The 17,743-nt window shown below is 44.1% G+C and overlaps 1 protein-coding gene across 5 annotated transcripts in view; it reads left to right on the forward strand.

Annotated features, from left to right (window-relative positions):
* NFIB (nuclear factor I B) overlaps positions 1–17,743 on the forward strand; it is a 255,877-nt gene that overhangs the window by 125,182 nt on the left and 112,952 nt on the right. For all 5 annotated transcript variants that reach the window (XM_088472630.1, XM_088472631.1, XM_088472633.1 and 2 more), the window contains exon 4: positions 11,000–11,068. In XM_088472630.1, coding sequence (XP_088328756.1) covers positions 11,000–11,068 — 69 coding nt within the window. The remainder of the gene's footprint in view (positions 1–10,999; positions 11,069–17,743) is intronic.

The following is a 17,743-nucleotide window of genomic DNA, read 5'->3' on the forward strand; positions in this document are numbered from 1 at the left end:
ATACTTATAAAAATCACGAGTAGGAATACTTTATTGAGATTGCAACTGTGCAAATTACTTGACATCGGTAATTTCCAGTAGATCAAGACGTTAATGGAAGTTTTTGATTAAAGGAAAGGGCAGGAATTTCGGCTATATGTCTAGTATAGACAACATCGGAACAGACCAGAAACTAACATGGCAGCAGGACACACAAGAAAACATTTTTTTCAGTTTATTAGAACCTAAAAAGAACAGAATATCTTTGAAAACATAAGCAATTCGTACTATGCACCCACTTGTTTTACATTTCCTTGTTATTGTCCCAGATAAAAGGCACAGCATGTTTATTATACATAGAATCACTTATCTCATCCCTTATTTATTTACCTACTTTATTCTAAACGGCACTATGAAGTTTGAACAGGTCGTCAGAAGCAGTACGTCTAAATGGCTTACTGTTTAAAATTGTCTGGATATATGTTTACATAGTGGATGAAGAAGTCCGGGTGTGAGTGAAAGAGACAAGGGAACTTGGGCTGTCTAGTGATCCAGCTAGAATCTGGTGTTTTGCAATAGATGAGCTCACCACTTCAAATGATCTAGGCGGAAATTAAGGAAAGAATTTAAACAGCTATACAGTCTGAACCACATTGCTTCACATCCCTTTCCCAGTCATTCTCATTTGTTGGTGTAAACCTTTACAAGTCTCTTGTGGGTTACATGGTTATTTTCTTTAATGTTATTTTATCTGTGAAGTTTGTATTCACATCTTTTTTGACTTTGTGTATGCTGCGGTAGTTATTTTAAATAAATATGCTGAACGCTTTTAGACATCCACTAGATTTGTTTCCTTATGAAAAGTCTGTTCAAATGGCATCTTGGAGCTGGATGTGGCTAGTCAGAATCCATGATAAATTACAAGGAACTTCTTACACACAAAAAGTCTTCAAGACCAAGGGCCTTCAGTGCCTTGGAAGAAATCCTTTCTTATATAACTAATAAATAAATAGCAGTCAAAGGCAGAATACTTAAATTTAAAAAAACAGCTTTTAACTAGCCAAATAATACACCTGATATTAGTGAGAGAGCTATAATTAAAGGACCATTATCAAAACAAGTTGGCTACATAAAAAAATCTATTAAGAACTTTCACAAATATGTAGATCAAGCTTTCATGAGCTCATACCTCCAAACTGTCCCGATTTTGATGGGACAGTCCAGATTTGATGCCAATATTAATTATTCATTTATCTAATGGGACAGGGGGAAACCTGGGGCATGGGTCTCAGTTCACCAAGTTGACATGCCATTGTCTTCATCAAAGGAAACCCTAAGGGGCATGGCCATACCCAGTCCAGTATTGGGCCAGTTTGAGCCCTTAGTGGTCTTGACTTATGACAAGATCAGTCATTGACTGTAGTGCCACCAGTGTATTAGATTTTACACATTGCCCTTAGGCGATCGTTTGCTGAATTTAGGGTAAGCACAATGGCCCTCATTCAGAGCCATTCGCAAGAAGCGATCGCTCACTCTGAATGAGGGCGGGCACTTCTTGTTTTGAAGTGCTGCCTCCAGGACGCAAGCTAAGCTGTGGGTTACCACCCACAGCTTATCTTGCGATCAGGGTGATGGTCGCGATGGTCATCACCATCGCGACCATCGGGGCTTACGACTGCTGTTTGAGCAGGAAGTTCCCCACTGACATCATCAATCAATGATGTCAGTGGGGCCGCCCCCAAACGGCAAGCGTTCACTCAACATCGACAGCTCGCCACGTCTGCTACGAGACCCCTAGCGATGGAGCGCCCGTCGCTATCCGGGTCTCGCGCATGCGCACGACGGAGCCGGCTCCGTCATGCGCATGCTCTGTGGGGACCCTCGACCCGGTTGCGGGCGCATCGGCGACCGGGTCTGAATGAGACCCTATATCTTTTTTTGACATTACATTCCGGAGTGGGCAATGCCATCTTTAGATGGAGTTGCCAAAAAGAATCCTATGGGATTCTATTCACAAATGCCCCTGGAAAGGATCCAATCTACAGCACCCACCCCGTCGCATGTGTCACTTGATGCGTGCACAGAAGGATTTCAGGGGTCATAAACCCGGAAGTCCTTATATCGCAAAAGACAGCTTGTATTGAGAGAGCTGTCCTTTGTGATTATTTTTTGCAAGCATACATCGTTAATTAACACACTTATGGTTGCGATGATTGGCAGAATGCATTGCATTCAAAATGCAATGTGTCATGCGGCTTAGTAATCGTAAAACGCCGGGAAAATACCCGCCACGCCATTTTTCCCAGTAATTTGTACAGTGCTGCTCCATCAACGCGGGACTCCGGAGCGGTAAGTATTGAAGAAATGGCCCATGTGCACCTCACACCCTGCACCTATTATAGATATGCCACTGGGGACATGACTGTAGCTTTATCAACACATACATGAAGCCTCAATCCGGAATATTATAATTAAATGGGAGGTCAAAAAGTGATGGAAGCTTTTATATTTGTAGACCTAGAGTACTGTGCAAAAGTTTTATGCAGGTGTGGAAAAAATGCTGCAAAGTAAGAATGCTTTAAAAAATAGAAGTGTTAATTATTTATTTTTATCAATTAACAAAATGCAGAGTGAATGAACAGAAGATAAATCTAAATCAAATCAATATTTGGTGTGACCACCGTTTTCAAAACAGCATCAATTCTTCAATTCTTCTAGGTACACTTGCACACATTGATATGATTTAGATTTCTCTTCTGTTCAATCACTTTGCATTTTGTTAATTGATCAAATACTTTTGCAAAGTACTGTAGGTTTTCTAATCACAGACTGCAATCCTGATAAATATTCCCATCACAAATCACAGTCTTGCCAAAAGCCCTGTACAGTTAGGGGGCATTTAAATGAGTAGAATAGGATTGTGATTCTGTGGGGGCGGTTGGCAGCCAAATGAGGGCATAAGTACAAAGACTAAGTACTGTATGTGCACATTTTCTAATTCATAAATGTACCCGTTGCTGCAAATTTTGTTGATTTCTTATGTACCGTACATGGCACAAGGCAAATCGTCTTTGTGATTTGTCACTATTACACTTTATGAACACAGCTGTAACCTTTTTAGGAGGAGTGCTGTGCATGTGGTGTCAAATCTTGTTTGCTGTTAACTGAACATGATGAATAGTTTGACCTGCAGGGTCTTGAAACCATTGCTCACAACCTGCTAAGGCATGACAACTAAGTTATTCATACTACTCATCATTCTGCATTATGTACACAACACACTGCTAACATAGAGACTCGAAAAATCGAGCACACGCCCAGAATTTTACAGTACACCTAAAGGTGATTTAGGGATAAGAAGACCTTGTATATGCTAAGGATACATGCATATTTTACTATATACAGTATGTATGTATATGTGTGTATGTATATATATATATTTGGGGGTATCCCATTTAGCTGAATGAAAATAAGTATGACAAAACTAAGGCAGAAATGTTGTATGTTGTAATACATTAGTGCTATGGCTGCCACATAAATCCTGTGCATGTTGGTTCAATTTGCCATCTTATGTGAGTGAGATTTTCACAAACTATTTTATAAACGTTTATTTATATAACACCAGCATACTCTGCAGCGCTTTACTCTTGGACGCAAACGCAGTAATAAAACAAGGCTGAATATTATCAAACCGAAAAGGAAATAAGAGGGTCCTACTTGTAAGCTTACATCTATAGTGCAATGAAACTGGGGGTATTCTTTTTAATTTTTATATATCTATTCTATACATTTGTATATCTCTCTCGTTATTTGTACACAATTAAGGTGCATGCTGTGTCCAGGCTGCAAATAAAAGATGTTTCTTACCACCCATTCACCTCTGCAGTAGGAGCACTGCCTGATTCAGTGTAGTATGCAAACCCGATGATTTGCCTACTACAGTGTTAGAAGGTTGGTGCATGTGCAGGATCTGTACTGAGCATGTGCAGGGCTTCTATTGCAAGGTCTATTGCATTTGCAGTTTGGGGGCGGGGCCGGCCTGCGTTCTCAAACATTTTCTGGGAGTGCCGAGGCCAGAGTCTGCGTTCCCGATGTAGATTTCCTGGCCTCAGCTAGCCTGGGGGCTACTCAGATGGGTGATGGTTTTGCAGTAGATCCGATGACAGCTTCATTAGCATATTAAACGCAGCAGCGATGCAAACAGTGTACAACTCTGAATCAGGCCCTCTGTCCACAGCTGTGTATCCCAGCATGCTTTTGGCTGTGTATAAACATTCCTGACCTTTTTAGGCTAGCATAATAGTAAAACAGAAGATAATTTATAATTTATTAATAAGTTGACCTGCAGTATATCAACCCCTGTAATGCATTTTCGGACCATGCATATAGTCTGGATGGCTAAAGGATTAATGTGATGTCAATATGACCCGCCTATTGAGTATGCAAACAGGCTAGGCACAAAATGCACATAACAATCATCATACATTTTATTTATAAGTTCTGCAGAATCTAACATCAACTAATCAGATTCAACCAAATAATAAAATGAGATGAGCATTTCATAGTTGTACATCTGGCAGGTTGTGTGTAAATTATCACAGAAGGTGTAATCCAGGGGCGTTTTAAGAGAGGAGGGGGCCATGTGCAGCCTCCGTTTGGGCACCCTCCTCTTTTTCAGCACACTGAGCGCAGTAGATTCTGGCTTCATGCCAGAAACTAAAGCACTTGTGTGGGTCTCTAGGAAAATGGGGCCCGCTCCTATTTTCTCGGGACATCTTTTCTGCGCAGGTCACAGGGAAAATGGTCGGCGCTATTTTCCCAGTGATTTTTTTGCTGCTCTGCAACGCCGGCCCGGCGCTTTGGAGCAGCACATTGGAATCTGCAGAGAGGTATTTATTAACAATGGGTGCAGGATGTGCGGTGTGGGCCCCCCTGGACCCAGGGGCCCATGTGCAATGCACACCTTGCACCCATTATAAAGATACCTGTGGTGCAATCAAACAATTCAGAGCATGTGTAAATAATACAAGAAATGGAATGATCATACAATTAGAAATAGCACAAAAGATAGACAGTGTGCAATTGGTTAGATGTGAGGAAACGTGAGAAATAAGGCTCAGACAGCCCTGCTTACTATAATTTACAGTCTAGTAGGAGAAGACAGCGGGAGACCAGGCAGATTTGATAAGTGGTAATGGGGGGGCTTTGTAGGTGAAGGTGAGATCCTGAATTGGTTCTTAGTAGAGATGGGGAGCTAGTTTAGGGATTTACAGAATGGTATGCCTGAGGTGTGAGAGAGAAAAGTTAATCTTATCAGTATTTAGAATGGACTCTAAGGGGGTAAACCATTAGTTGGGAAGGCCAGCTAGCTGGAGGTTGCAGTAACTTAGCTGAGGAACTTGATCAGGGTTTTGGCAACATCCTGTGATAGGAAGGAGATGTTTTGAGAATCTTGCAAAGGAAGAGGAGGCAGATTAAGCTGAGGGACTATATGTGGAAACTGAGAAAGAAGATGAGGGAGACTCAAAGGCAGTGGTCTTGGGTAACTGGAGATAGTGAGATGTTGTCAACTGTGAGGGACACTAAGACAGAAGAAAGGTTTGGTGAAGAGAATTTTGGATGTTGTCATCATAGAGGTGGTATCGAAGACCAAAGGATCATATAAGTTCCAAAAGAGAAGAGGTTTAGAGCATTGGCTAAGGACAGAGCCTTGTGTAACCCGAACAGAAAGAGGGCATGAAATGGAGAACATGTAGAAATAGAGACACTGAAGGAGCATTATTAAATTATGAGGTGAACCAGGAGAGGTCACTGACCAAAAGTTCAAAGGAATGAAGGGTTTTGAAAAGAACAGAGTGATTAACCGTGTTGAAAGCAGCAGAGGACTTAGAAGAGGCCATTAGATGTAGCCATGAGCAGGTTGTTAGTCACTTTAGTAATGGAAGTTTTGGCAAAGTGAGGATGGAAGAATGTTAATTGGAAAGGGTCAAGTAAAGAGTGAAAAGAGAGAGGAGGTTAGATGACTGTACATAAGTAGCTCAAGTAGTTTAGAGGCAAAAGGGAGAAGACAGATTGGGTAGAAGCTGAAGAGAAAGATAGGTTAAAGAGAGGGTTTCTTAAGGATTGGGGCAACAAGAACATGCGTGAAGTGGGAAGGAAGATACCAAGAGAGATTTAAGAGTTGAGCAAGGTGCAAGTAGACATTGGGGGGAAGTGAGTGAGAACTGGATCAAATGGACATATAGAGGGGAAGGATGACAGAAGTGCGATGACCTCATCTTCAGTGACCACAGATAATGAACTGATGGGTGATGGATGAGGAATGATAGGAGAGATCATGATAGATGGTGTCAGTTTTTTCTCTACATAAGGTTACAAAATCATGTGCTATAAGAGAAGCATAATGTAACAGGGGTGGAAATGACAGAGTTGATTATTAGGCGAACAGGCGATGGTGGTGCATTGGCAGAATAGATATGATATATCTAAAATAGGATTGCTTGGCAAGAGAAAGAGAGTGGCAAAGTAGGGGGCCAGAATTAATTTGTAGTGTAGTAAGTCAAAGTTGGTGTAGTATTTCTGCCAATGCAGTTTAGCATTATGGAAGCATTTTTGAAGATAGCGGGCCAAATGTAATAGGGTGAGAGTTTAGAAAAGTGAGAGTTTCTGACACTTTTTAAACTTTACCAATGTAATAGAGTCCAAAAACAAAGTAACAGAGCGAACTTGCATGTTTTTTTAGACTTAAAAAAAACTCACAATTTAAAATCTCATTCAGATGTTTTCCCATTTTGAAGATAAAACTCAACCAATGTGAGAGTTTACTGCTAAACTCTCACATTTTCTAAACTCTCACCCTATTACATTTGGCCCAGCATGTCTGTTTGGAGTTCCAGGATTGGGGATTGGGGCTGCCTTGTAAAGAGCTTCAGTGAGAGTGGAGTGGAGTGGTAGAATGAGTCTGCTGCTTAGGGGCAAGACAGGGAGGAGAGAGAGGTGCAAGTGTGGCAGATAATAGATTAGGATAACAGCCATTTAGGAGATGCTGGGATTTAGGAGCAGGGGGTATAGCGGTCAGCATGAGGGTGCAGGATACGTTTGTGGGCAGACAGTGGGAAAAAAAAGTTAGAAAAGGATGAGATGTAAAAAACATGAGTGTCAGTCATGGTGGTTTCGACATTTTCACTGTGATAGACCATAGGAGGAAGTGAGGGAGAGAAGTTTAGAGGTGTCAGTGCTGGTAGCAACATCAACCGGGATGTTAAAGTCACTGAGAATGTTAGTAGGTAAGTCTGAGGAAAGAGAGCGAGCAAGTCAGGTGGAGAAGTTGTCAAGGAACTGCAAGGCAAAGCCAGGGTGGTGACAATAAGAGGCTAACTCTACCACCTTGTCAGTCACTAGTCGAGGAGTGGGTGGGAAGAAAATACTCCTATAGGAGAAACCGCAGGGGAGCAACATAACAGATAGAGAGAGAGAGATGCTGTAGTGGTAGCAAGGAAACAGAAATAGTGAGAGGAACAAGTCATGGATAAAAGCCATTTTTTTTGCAGACAGATCAGACATTCTAGAGTGCACAGAGTAAGAGGAGGTGAGAGAGTGGAGAGATGAGGGTGAGGTTGTGGTAATGTGGTGGGAATCGGTATGGAATCCCGGCTGCCGCATGGCCGGCAGTTCGATTCCCGGCAGCGGCAGCCCGACAGATCAGCAGAGCCCGGCAGCGGAAGCCAGACAGCGCTGGAAATCCTGATCTTCCCAAAGGTAAGTATAAACTAAATTAGCCCCCTAACCCTCCTTAGGGGTGCCTAACCCTAACCTCCCCCCCAAGTGCCTAACCCTAACCCCCCCTTCCCTGCTGCCTAAATCTAAGACCCCCGGGGGGTTGCCTAACCCTAACCTCCCCCCGGGGGTGCCTAACCCTAACCCCCCCTTCCCCTAGCCTAACCCTCCTGGGGGGGTGCCTAACCCTAAGTCACCCCTGGTGCCCTAAACCTAACCCTCCCCCCCACGGCTGCCCGCTCGCGGCGCCTGGCGTCGGGTAAATGACAGGCGTTTAGATATAGATGTCGGTCATTTATCCCACGCCGGGATAAGGCAATCGGGAAGCCGGCTGTCGGTTTCCCGACTGCATACCATGTGGTGGGTTGGAAAGCAAGAGGTGTATGTGTAGTGGGAATGGCAAGGAGGTCAGGAATTGGGCACATGTTATGGGAGTGAGGTGCACAAGTAGCTGTCGGTGTAGAGCAATTGATGAGGTATATCAATATGTGGGTATAGAAAGACAAATACACAGACAGCAAACAATGGCAATAAGGTCAGACTCATATATGGGGTATGAATAGCTATAGAAACCAATCAAGGCCATATAATGACAGGGATTAAATGAGAAGTAAGAGAGACGATGCAAGTAAGATGACCAAGTTACTTTGTCAGGAGTAGTAAGATAAGAAGTGCAGTCAGCCTTGCTGGGTGTAATCAGCTGTTGTAAACTGAGTTCAACTGTGTTTCTATTTTTCCCAGCCATTGGTGAGAATCAAACCCAGGACCTCAATGCTGTGAGGCAGTAATGCTAACCATTACACCGATCCATGCTGACCTATAGGGCTTTATTCAGTGCACGCAGTCATGGCTGTGTCTTTTGCCACAGCCGCAACTTGTGTTTGAACAACTACGACAAAAGACACAGTAGCGCTCAGGGACACGCCCGTGTATGCCTTACCACCCCTCTGTTACTTCCCAGGAACGCCCATTGAAATCCAGTTACCTTGCATCAAATTTGATCTGCATCGCCGGGCAGTAACCATCAGGAAGCATGTTCAGTGTGATTCACAGATATATTTGCAGACCTACTATCCATCGGCAAGTCTGTAAGGGCGATCGGCCGACCGCCCAAACACATGCAGTGGCCAGTGGGAGATGCGGCTGCCTTGAAGATGATGGTTGTTCACTGTATATGAACGACAATCCTCTACAGATATATCACTCGATCTGCAGATATATCTGCTAAGTGTGTACCCACCTTTAGTGAACCTGAGTCAGAATATCTGTATATATTTGAACTAATTGGTAAGATTATCAAAAGAAATACAATTGCAGTAGGTCTGGATTGATAAGAATCAGGATTGACAAGTAATCTTAAAATATGCCTGAACAATTTAACAGTTAAAACTCTTAAAAAATTGCTGTTGTAAACAAATTCAGCAGTCATTTTACCCAGGGGAGATGGAGGATAACATAACTCACAGAAAAGTGTTGATTTTTGTGCTCCTGTAGCAGTGATTTCATGTAGGATGTTGTCCTCCTCTTTGTCTACTGTATGTAGAGTTATGCGATATATACATCTTAATACACTCGTAATGGCCACCCTTAGAAGAGACACTAATAGACAGCCACACTGGTTAGCAGCCATTACACACAGACTAAGGGGAGAATTTATGAAGCAGTGGCTTCTGTAAGCCACCGCTGCTTCCTGGCGGGTTGCAGGTATATATTTAAAACGGCACCCGGAGTCAGTGTAAAGTACACCGGGTTTTAAATTGACTGGGTGCCATTTTAAATATGTACCTGCAACCCATCGGGAAGCAGCGGCTTTGTAAATTCTCCCCTAAGTATAGTAACAGACACATGATCAGTGAGTTAAGTCAACTCCTAAAAACCTCCCACCAGAGACGTAACTAAACATTTTGGTGTCCTGTTCCAGAAAGAGCATTGGCACCCCCCTAGTACTTTAAACAGGGATGTGGTCACACAATAGTACAAATTCAAATAACACTAAACAGTAGTGCAAACTTATTCACATTACACCGCACAACAGTACTCCTTATTCACGTTACGCCACACAGTATTGCCCCTTATTCACATTACGTCACACAGTAGAGGCCATTATTCATGTTCTGTCACACAGTAGTACTCCTTATTCATGTTACACCACACAGTAGTACACCTTGTTTATGTTACACCACACAGTAGTACCCCTTATTCATGTTATATCACACAGTAGAGCCCCTTATTCTTGTTATAGCACACAGTAGAGCCCCTTATTCTTGTTATATCACACAGTAGATCCCCTTATTCATGTTATATCACACAGTAGAGCCCCTTATTCTTGTTATATCACACAGTAGAGCCCCTTGTTCACGTAATGTCCCTTATACACATAATGCCACATAGTAGTAGTGCATAGTGCCACACACTGGTGTCATATAAATAAAAGATAACACTGGACAGTGTATATTCCCGAATCCCGACTACTTACTAGCTAAATGGGAAAGAGGAGGTTTGGAGGGGGTTGGAGCAGAATTACATAGTAGCAAGTATGATATTGACCATGTTGGGTATATTTTACAGCTCGTAAATGACCTTCTCTTTATAACCAAAGGAAGGGTAAGAGTAGTGTGGAGATGTAGACATATGGCCATACTTACCGACTTTTGTAACCTGCTCCCCGGGAGATGCCAGGAGAGCAGATACAGCTGGTCACTTTGGGGGGGGAGGCTGAGTTCCTATGCCATTAGGTCCCACCTCTATCACGGTAAACTGCAGTGAATCGCGGGAGTGCGAGGAGGGGATGGGACTCAATGATGCATTTTCGCACCATTTAACCCACCCCCTCCATATGGAGCCGTTATTTCCGACAATTATCTCCCCATCCTGCCCACTTCACTAGGGAGTGGGCAGGATGCGGACGATCCGGATACTCTACCGGGGGTGCGGGAGGCTCCCTGAAACTTCGGGAGCCTCCCATAACCTCCGGGAGAGTAGGTAAGTATGAATATGGCTAAAATAGTTTGTCAGATTAATCCTCAAGAGCATGTGTAGCGGTATCACTGATGAGAGATAATCTACCCTTGATATGGCTTTTACACATCAAGAGGAGAATTTCTTTCAGGACTTTTTCATTTTCTTACTTATGCTGATGCTTAACTTCTTTTCTATAATTCTGTTTCTTCATTAGTTATTTCTTTTTCATATTGCTGCTGCTGCTGGTTATGAAGAATTCTTAAAATAGTTTTTTTTTTTCCAGGATACCTTGAAGACAGTTTTGTAAAGTCTGGAGTTTTCAATGTTTCAGAGCTAGTGCGGGTGTCTAGAAGTAAGTAAATATTGCAGTCTTCCTAAACAGTAAAGCCAAAGTATGTCCCCCTTCCCACTAGTCTTTTGTGTTAAATACATACTCCATCACTATATAGCAAGCTAGGTTCCAACACATTCCATCTATCATTTTACTCTGCCCCACTGCTGGTCATTTCTGTTGATTACCGTTCTTTGCGTCTCTACTATTTCTTCATCTGATATTCCCCTGCTCTATTCTTCTGGTGTGATTCTCTTGTCCCCTGTCCTTTTGCAGTGGTGTCCTCCATTGCTGTTCTTATTTCCACACTCTTAGTGCTCTGCTCTTCCACTGCACTCTAATGTGATTACTTCTGCTGCACCTTGTGCTCTTTTCCTCCCAAGTGAGTACTGTGCTTTGCTCCTCTGCTTTACTCACTATTTGCTGCTGTTGCTTGTCAGTAGGATGTCTTTCAGTGCATTGTCCTGGTGTATTGACCTTAATGGAGAGGTCTTCATTATAAGTCGCTTCAGTCTCTGCAACAGTACACAATTCAGCCAATTTTCGTTTTAAGTTAGCTTTTTCTTTTTACTCAATGTATTTATATAAATAAATACATTGACCATCCATAACATTAAAACCACTGACACTTGAAGCGAATAACATTGATTGTTAATATCTCACACCCCTCAACAGTGGCACCTGTTGAGGGGTGTGAGATATTAGGCAGCATTCTTGAAGTTGCAGGAAAAAAGGTCAAGTGTAAGGATCTGAGTGACTTTAACAAGGGTCAAATTGTGAGGGTTAGACTGGGTTAGAGCATCTTCTATATGGCAGATCTTGTGATGTGTTCTCAGTATGCAGGGTTTAGTACCTACCAAAAGTGATCCAAGGAAGGACAACCGGTGAACCAGCAACAGGGTTATGGGCGCCCAAGGCCCATTGATGTGCGTGGGGATTGAAGGGAATGGGTTCGATTCCCGTCAGCGGCAGCCCGACAGGAGCAGAGTTCGAAGCAGCGGAAGCCCGACAGCGCTGTAAATCCCGATCGTGGATAGGTAAGTATAGACTAACCTAACCTAACCCTCCTAACCCTAACCCTCCTTAGGGGTGCCTAACCCAAACTTTCCCCCCAAGTGCCTAACCCTAATCCCCCGTCTAAGTGCCTAACCCTAACCACCCCCTTCCCCGCTGCCTAAACCTAAGTCCCCTGGGGGGGTGCCTAACCCTAAGTCCCCCCCGGGGGTGCCTAACCCTAACCCTACCTCCCCTAGCCTAACCCTCCCGGGGGGGTGCCTAAACCTAACCCTCCCCCCCGCGGCTGTCCGCTCGCGGCGCCCGGCATCACTACGATCGTGATGCAGGGCGCCGGTCTCCCGGCGTCGGGGAAATGCGGGCGGTCGGCTTCCCGATTGCTTCCCGGATTGAAGGCATGCTGACGGAGGCAGTGTGATGTACTGAGCAGTGTTCCAATGGGAAACCTTGGGTTCTTCCATTAATGTGGATGTTACATGACATGTACCATCTACCTTTGACATAAACACTGAGTGTGTATGTGTGTATGTGTATATATATATATATATATATATATCTCACACACACACACACTATGGGCCTGATTCAGACCCGCTTGTAAGGGCCGGCCGCTCGCAGGTAATGTAGGCGTTTTTGTTTTTTTTGTCTCCTGCCGCTCGCAAAGCTATGGGAGCCCACCCACAGCTTGTGCGAGCGTCAAGGAGCCCGTCACAATATCACGACCATTGTCCTTGCGACGAGACCCTGTGGTAGGGTCTCGGCTTTCGCAAGGCTGAGTGGACTTCCTGCTCTAATAGAGCTGGAAGTCTAATAGAGCAGGAAGTCCACTACTGACATCAGTTGTGATGTCAGTAGGTTCTCTCTCAAATGCCAGGCGTTCCTAAGGGAACGCCTGCATTTGGCCAACCACCCCCCCTACCCGCCTACCAAACGGGGCGAGCTGTCACTCACCATCGAGCCCTTGTAACGAGCCCTGTAGCGACTGAACTTCAGTCACTCGGCAGGGCTTGCGCATGCGCACGTCACACGTGGCACATGCGCAGATCACAAACATCGAGCCGCTTACGAGCAGCTGTGAATCAGTCCCTATATACACAAACACACATATACACATCATGTTCTGATGATCACATATGTGCTGATATCTAAGGCTCTATAATTGTCTTACTATATGGTAGCTTGATTAGTTGGCCTTGTTTATCATTGTTGGTTGAGCTGCTAAGTCTCTGCAGCCGCATCGACAAAATCACCTTTTATCTTGCATGGGTTGCTGTATCATATTGTGCAGATGTAGGTAATAATACAACTGAGTTTTGTTTTCTGCTGGATTTTATGTCATTCCTAATTTGAACAAGTAACCACTTGTTAGCTTCCAGTTATTAGAGTAAGTGTGCTTACAAAATTCAAATAGCTTGCAAGATTAGGTTCATCTTTTGCTGATCTATTCAGATTCTTGTCTACAGTTTGTAAATGCATGAGTTATCCCCAACAATAACAGAGTTCTCACTGTGGCTGCAACATCTGGACATTGTTTCTACTGATTGTCTATTGTTTGTGGTTAGATAAGAGATCATTTTCTCCTTCCTTATTCAACTTGGTTCACCATAGCTTTCATTCATCTCGAACTGGATACTGATTTTGGGACTGCTTTTGATTGAGTAGAAAGTTCATGTCTTCTTCTTTAAGAACCTGGATTCATAGGTAGTATGTCACATATCCCATTACATTAGTTTTTAAGTGTTTGTTGAGAACTTTACTTAAACTTGTAGTTTCTTTGTCTTCCTTGTGAATTACGATCCAATCAGGGGTGGCTTTAAGAGAGGAGAGGGCCCATGTGCAGTCTCCATGTGAGTCTCCTCCTCTCTTGCAAGCATGTGCAGGTCTCCAAGAACATGGTGCCCACACAACTGTTCCCGGTGATTTGTGCAGCACCACTGAGATGGGACTCCAGAGAGGTGAATGATACATGGGTGCAGGGTATGCAGTGTTGGTCCACTTGGGCCGCACGCCCTGCATCCATTATAGATATGCTACTGGATTCAATCATCTACATAGAGAAGCAGGTACATACAGGTTTTATCTTTCCACTTGTATAAAAAGTATGGATCAGCTCAACTTGATATGTAGAACCCTTTGTCTAAGAGCACCATGCTCTGATGCTCCCCACAGTTTGCTCTTCCATTCTGCCCACCTCAGATGGGCCACATGCTTCGTTTGTCCACAGCGCTCATATATGATGGTCAATACACTCTGTTAATCCAGTTTGTTTACCTATTATAATTCCTGTTATGTGTTCCTCCTCCTCCCGCACATCTCTGCCATACTCACGCCTGGTTCTCCCAGGGCAATCCACCTGGACACTTGTGATCTTCTCTGAGGGGGAGAGGAGGGTTTGGTTGTTGATGAAGAGTTGGCAGTGGGGCTTTGCATTACCATATTATTTCACATATTAAAATAAATGGCTATAGTAACTTTGCTATAAGCAACTTAGTAATGCAAGGCATATTTTTTTTACAAATTTAATGAGCAATGTATTATTTGAGTCTCTAAAGTAATCTTGCTGTGAAGTAGGTGGATTTTTAAATGCATAACTTGATTGACCATTATAGAGGAGTTAACTTTGAGCAAATCTAGCTTTGCGATGGAGCAGGTTGTTTGGCAAGGGTGTGCAACACCCATAATACAATATTCCAGTCTTCTAGTTTCACATTTACTTTGCATTCTACTAAAGTTAATGCAATTGAAAAATACATCAAGGCCCTGATTCAGAGCCGGACGCTCTGACCAGAGCGCTCGCTCTGAATCAGGGCTCTCCTCCATTAAAATGGAGCGTCCTCCTGGACGCTCGTATAGCTGTGGGTCACCACCCACAGCATATACGAGTGTCCAACAAGATGGTCGCGATGGTCTTGACCATCGCGACCATCGGACTTGTGAGTGAAACCCTGTGGTCGGGTTTCTCTACCACAAGCCCTGGAGTGATTTTGGCTCTATCAGAGCCAAAATCACTCCCACTGACATCACTAGTGATGTCAGTGGGGCCGGCTTCAGACGGTAGGCGTTCCCATGGGAACGCCTCCGTCTGGCAGGCATGCCCCCGGCACGCCCAACAAAGGGGGCGTGCTGTCAATCAACATCGACAACACGCCCCCCTTTGGTGCGAGACCCGGAGCGATGGAAAGTCCTTAGCTCGCCTGATCTCGCGCATGCGCATGACGGAGCTCCCTCCGCCGTGCGCATGCGCAGTGGGGAACATCGACCCACTTGCGAGCTTACTGCCGCTCGCGAGTGGGTTTGAATGACCCCCCATGTACATTCAAAAATACATATGAAAGTTCCCATACTTTGACAGCCATTACATCAGGTTTGCTATAACTCACTTCTTCATATAACTTTATATGTTTTGCATTGCATTTACATCAGCTATGTTGTCATAGTTCAGATATCACCCAGCTGTTTGAAATGTCCATCAATAGATTGAAAGACAGGAATAGAAAATTAATCTGTTATGCTACTCATACTTTTATACATACAAGGGTGATTTTATTAATAGATCTTGTATTGATGGGAACTTTGTATTTTAGGTGTAGACTGTACAGGGCCTACAGTTGTTTTGTTTTTTTCTCAGCATATCACTAGTTAGAGAGCTAGGAAAGCCACAGCACCATTTCTGTGCTCTGTCATGTAAAGTTTAAAAGACCATTGCCTACTGTCTACTGATTTCCTTCACACTGACTGACCTCCCCCACTGTCATGCTGTAAAGGGAAAATGACATCATCTCCATGGTAGGAAGTCACTGTGGAGAAATTGAAAGCAAATTCCAGGAGATAAGCAACACTAGTAATGTTGATAAGAAATTCTGTCCATTGTGTTTACTACTATCTACATTCTGAAAAAAAAACACCTACATGAAAAAATGTATATGTGTATGTTTATCTTGAAATGTCTGCAATGTATACATGGAACTATGGCCCTGATTCAGAGCCGGACACTCTGACAGAGCGCTCGCTCTGAATCAGGGCCGGCCTTCTTGTTTTTTAGAGCGGCCTCCTGGCCGCTCGCATAGCTGTGGGTGACCTTGTGGTAGGGTCTCGTTGCCGCAAGCCCAGAGCCGAAATCTCTCCCACTGACATCACTCGTGGGAACGCCTCCATTTGGGCAGCCACTCCCCCGGCCCGCCCACCAAAGGGGGCGTGCTGTCACTCAACATCGACAGCATGCCCCCTTTGGTACGAGACCCGGAGCGACGGTTTGCCCGTCGCTATCCGGGTCTCGCGCATGCGCACTGGGCCACCATCGACCCGCTTGCGAGTCTGAATCAGGCCCAATGTTTTCATTACATATACATTATATGCACTTCTGGTAATTATTATATATGTTCACTTTCCTTAATTACCAAATGCATTTAGCAGACGTGTCTGTATTCCTCTATACACATAGGGTCTGATTCAGATGTGGGCGCAAATGCCATCGCAGCTGCTGTCTCCCACTGATCGCAATTGTGAAAATATGCTAATGACTCACTCGCCGCTTAGCGATGCCCACTGAAAGCATGTCACATCCTCTGCTCAGGCACAAAATCGGATACACTGAGCGCAGATCAGGTGGCTATCAGCCTTCTGATTAAGTGTAAGCTGTGGCAGACATAGCGGGTCTCCTGCTGCAAGCAAGAATGCAATGGCTAATTTATAGACACCAAGAAAACAGTGTTTAAATGTTCCGATGCGCCTGCGCTTTTCTAACCACTGCCTGTTACCTCCCCCAAATGCTGGCTAGTTGTTATTCACTTTGCGAGTGAATCCTCTGTGTGAGCTTAATCGCCATTAAATCAGTGTGGCTTACACGCATGCGCAATGGCTAACCATCGCTCAATCTGTGTAAACATCAGCCATGCGTCCACATCTGAATCAGTCCCATAGTGATTAGCCACTACCCGCTTTCATATTTTTATATTGTAATAGCGACCCACCTCGGCTTCGCACAGGAGAAATTTTAAATTGATGGTTATAGGGCCCTATTTATCAATATTATTTTTTACAAATTTTTTTTGAAAGAGTATTTTCACACCATTTTCACATTATTTTAGTATCGCATAACTTTATTAAAGTGCAATTAGAGTAGTTTGCACGCAAAAACTACTCTATGCCCTTTTATTCGCATATTTTTAGTATGCAAATCGCATTTTCCATGCTTGTAATGGGAAATGCGATCTGAGATTTACGAAAAATATATTGTTAAAAAATACTGTGAGGAAGCCCTGTGATAATAACGCCACCTGGAGATGGCGTTATCCAGAGTTTCCCCAGGTTCCCCGAATCCTGCTCTGCTCTGACAGCCATAGCAGAGCCAGGAGCCGGCCCCCTGTGATCACAAGGTGATCACTGGAAAAAAAAATAGTAAAAAAAACCAAAACACTTGCCTGTATCCATGGACTGGTAATCGGTGTTCCGGTGATGTCAGCTGGTCTCCCGGCTCCTGCACTGACCCCGGTGAGCTGCTGCATGGAACAGCCGACCCGGGTCACAGTGCAGGAGATGGGATACCAGCTGACCGGGGCCCCAGAGGACATCACCAGAGCACTGATCACCAAGGTAAGTGAAAGTGAGCAGGTGGGTTACGGGGGGGGGGGGGGGGGTTCGTGAGGCCTTAGGTGAAAATATCACACTACAACCTACCATAAT

The sequence above is a fragment of the Taudactylus pleione genome, unplaced genomic scaffold, assembly GCF_031769625.1.
Source record: "Taudactylus pleione unplaced genomic scaffold, aTauple2 ptg000127l, whole genome shotgun sequence".
NCBI classification, from domain to species: Eukaryota; Metazoa; Chordata; class Amphibia; order Anura; family Myobatrachidae; genus Taudactylus; species Taudactylus pleione.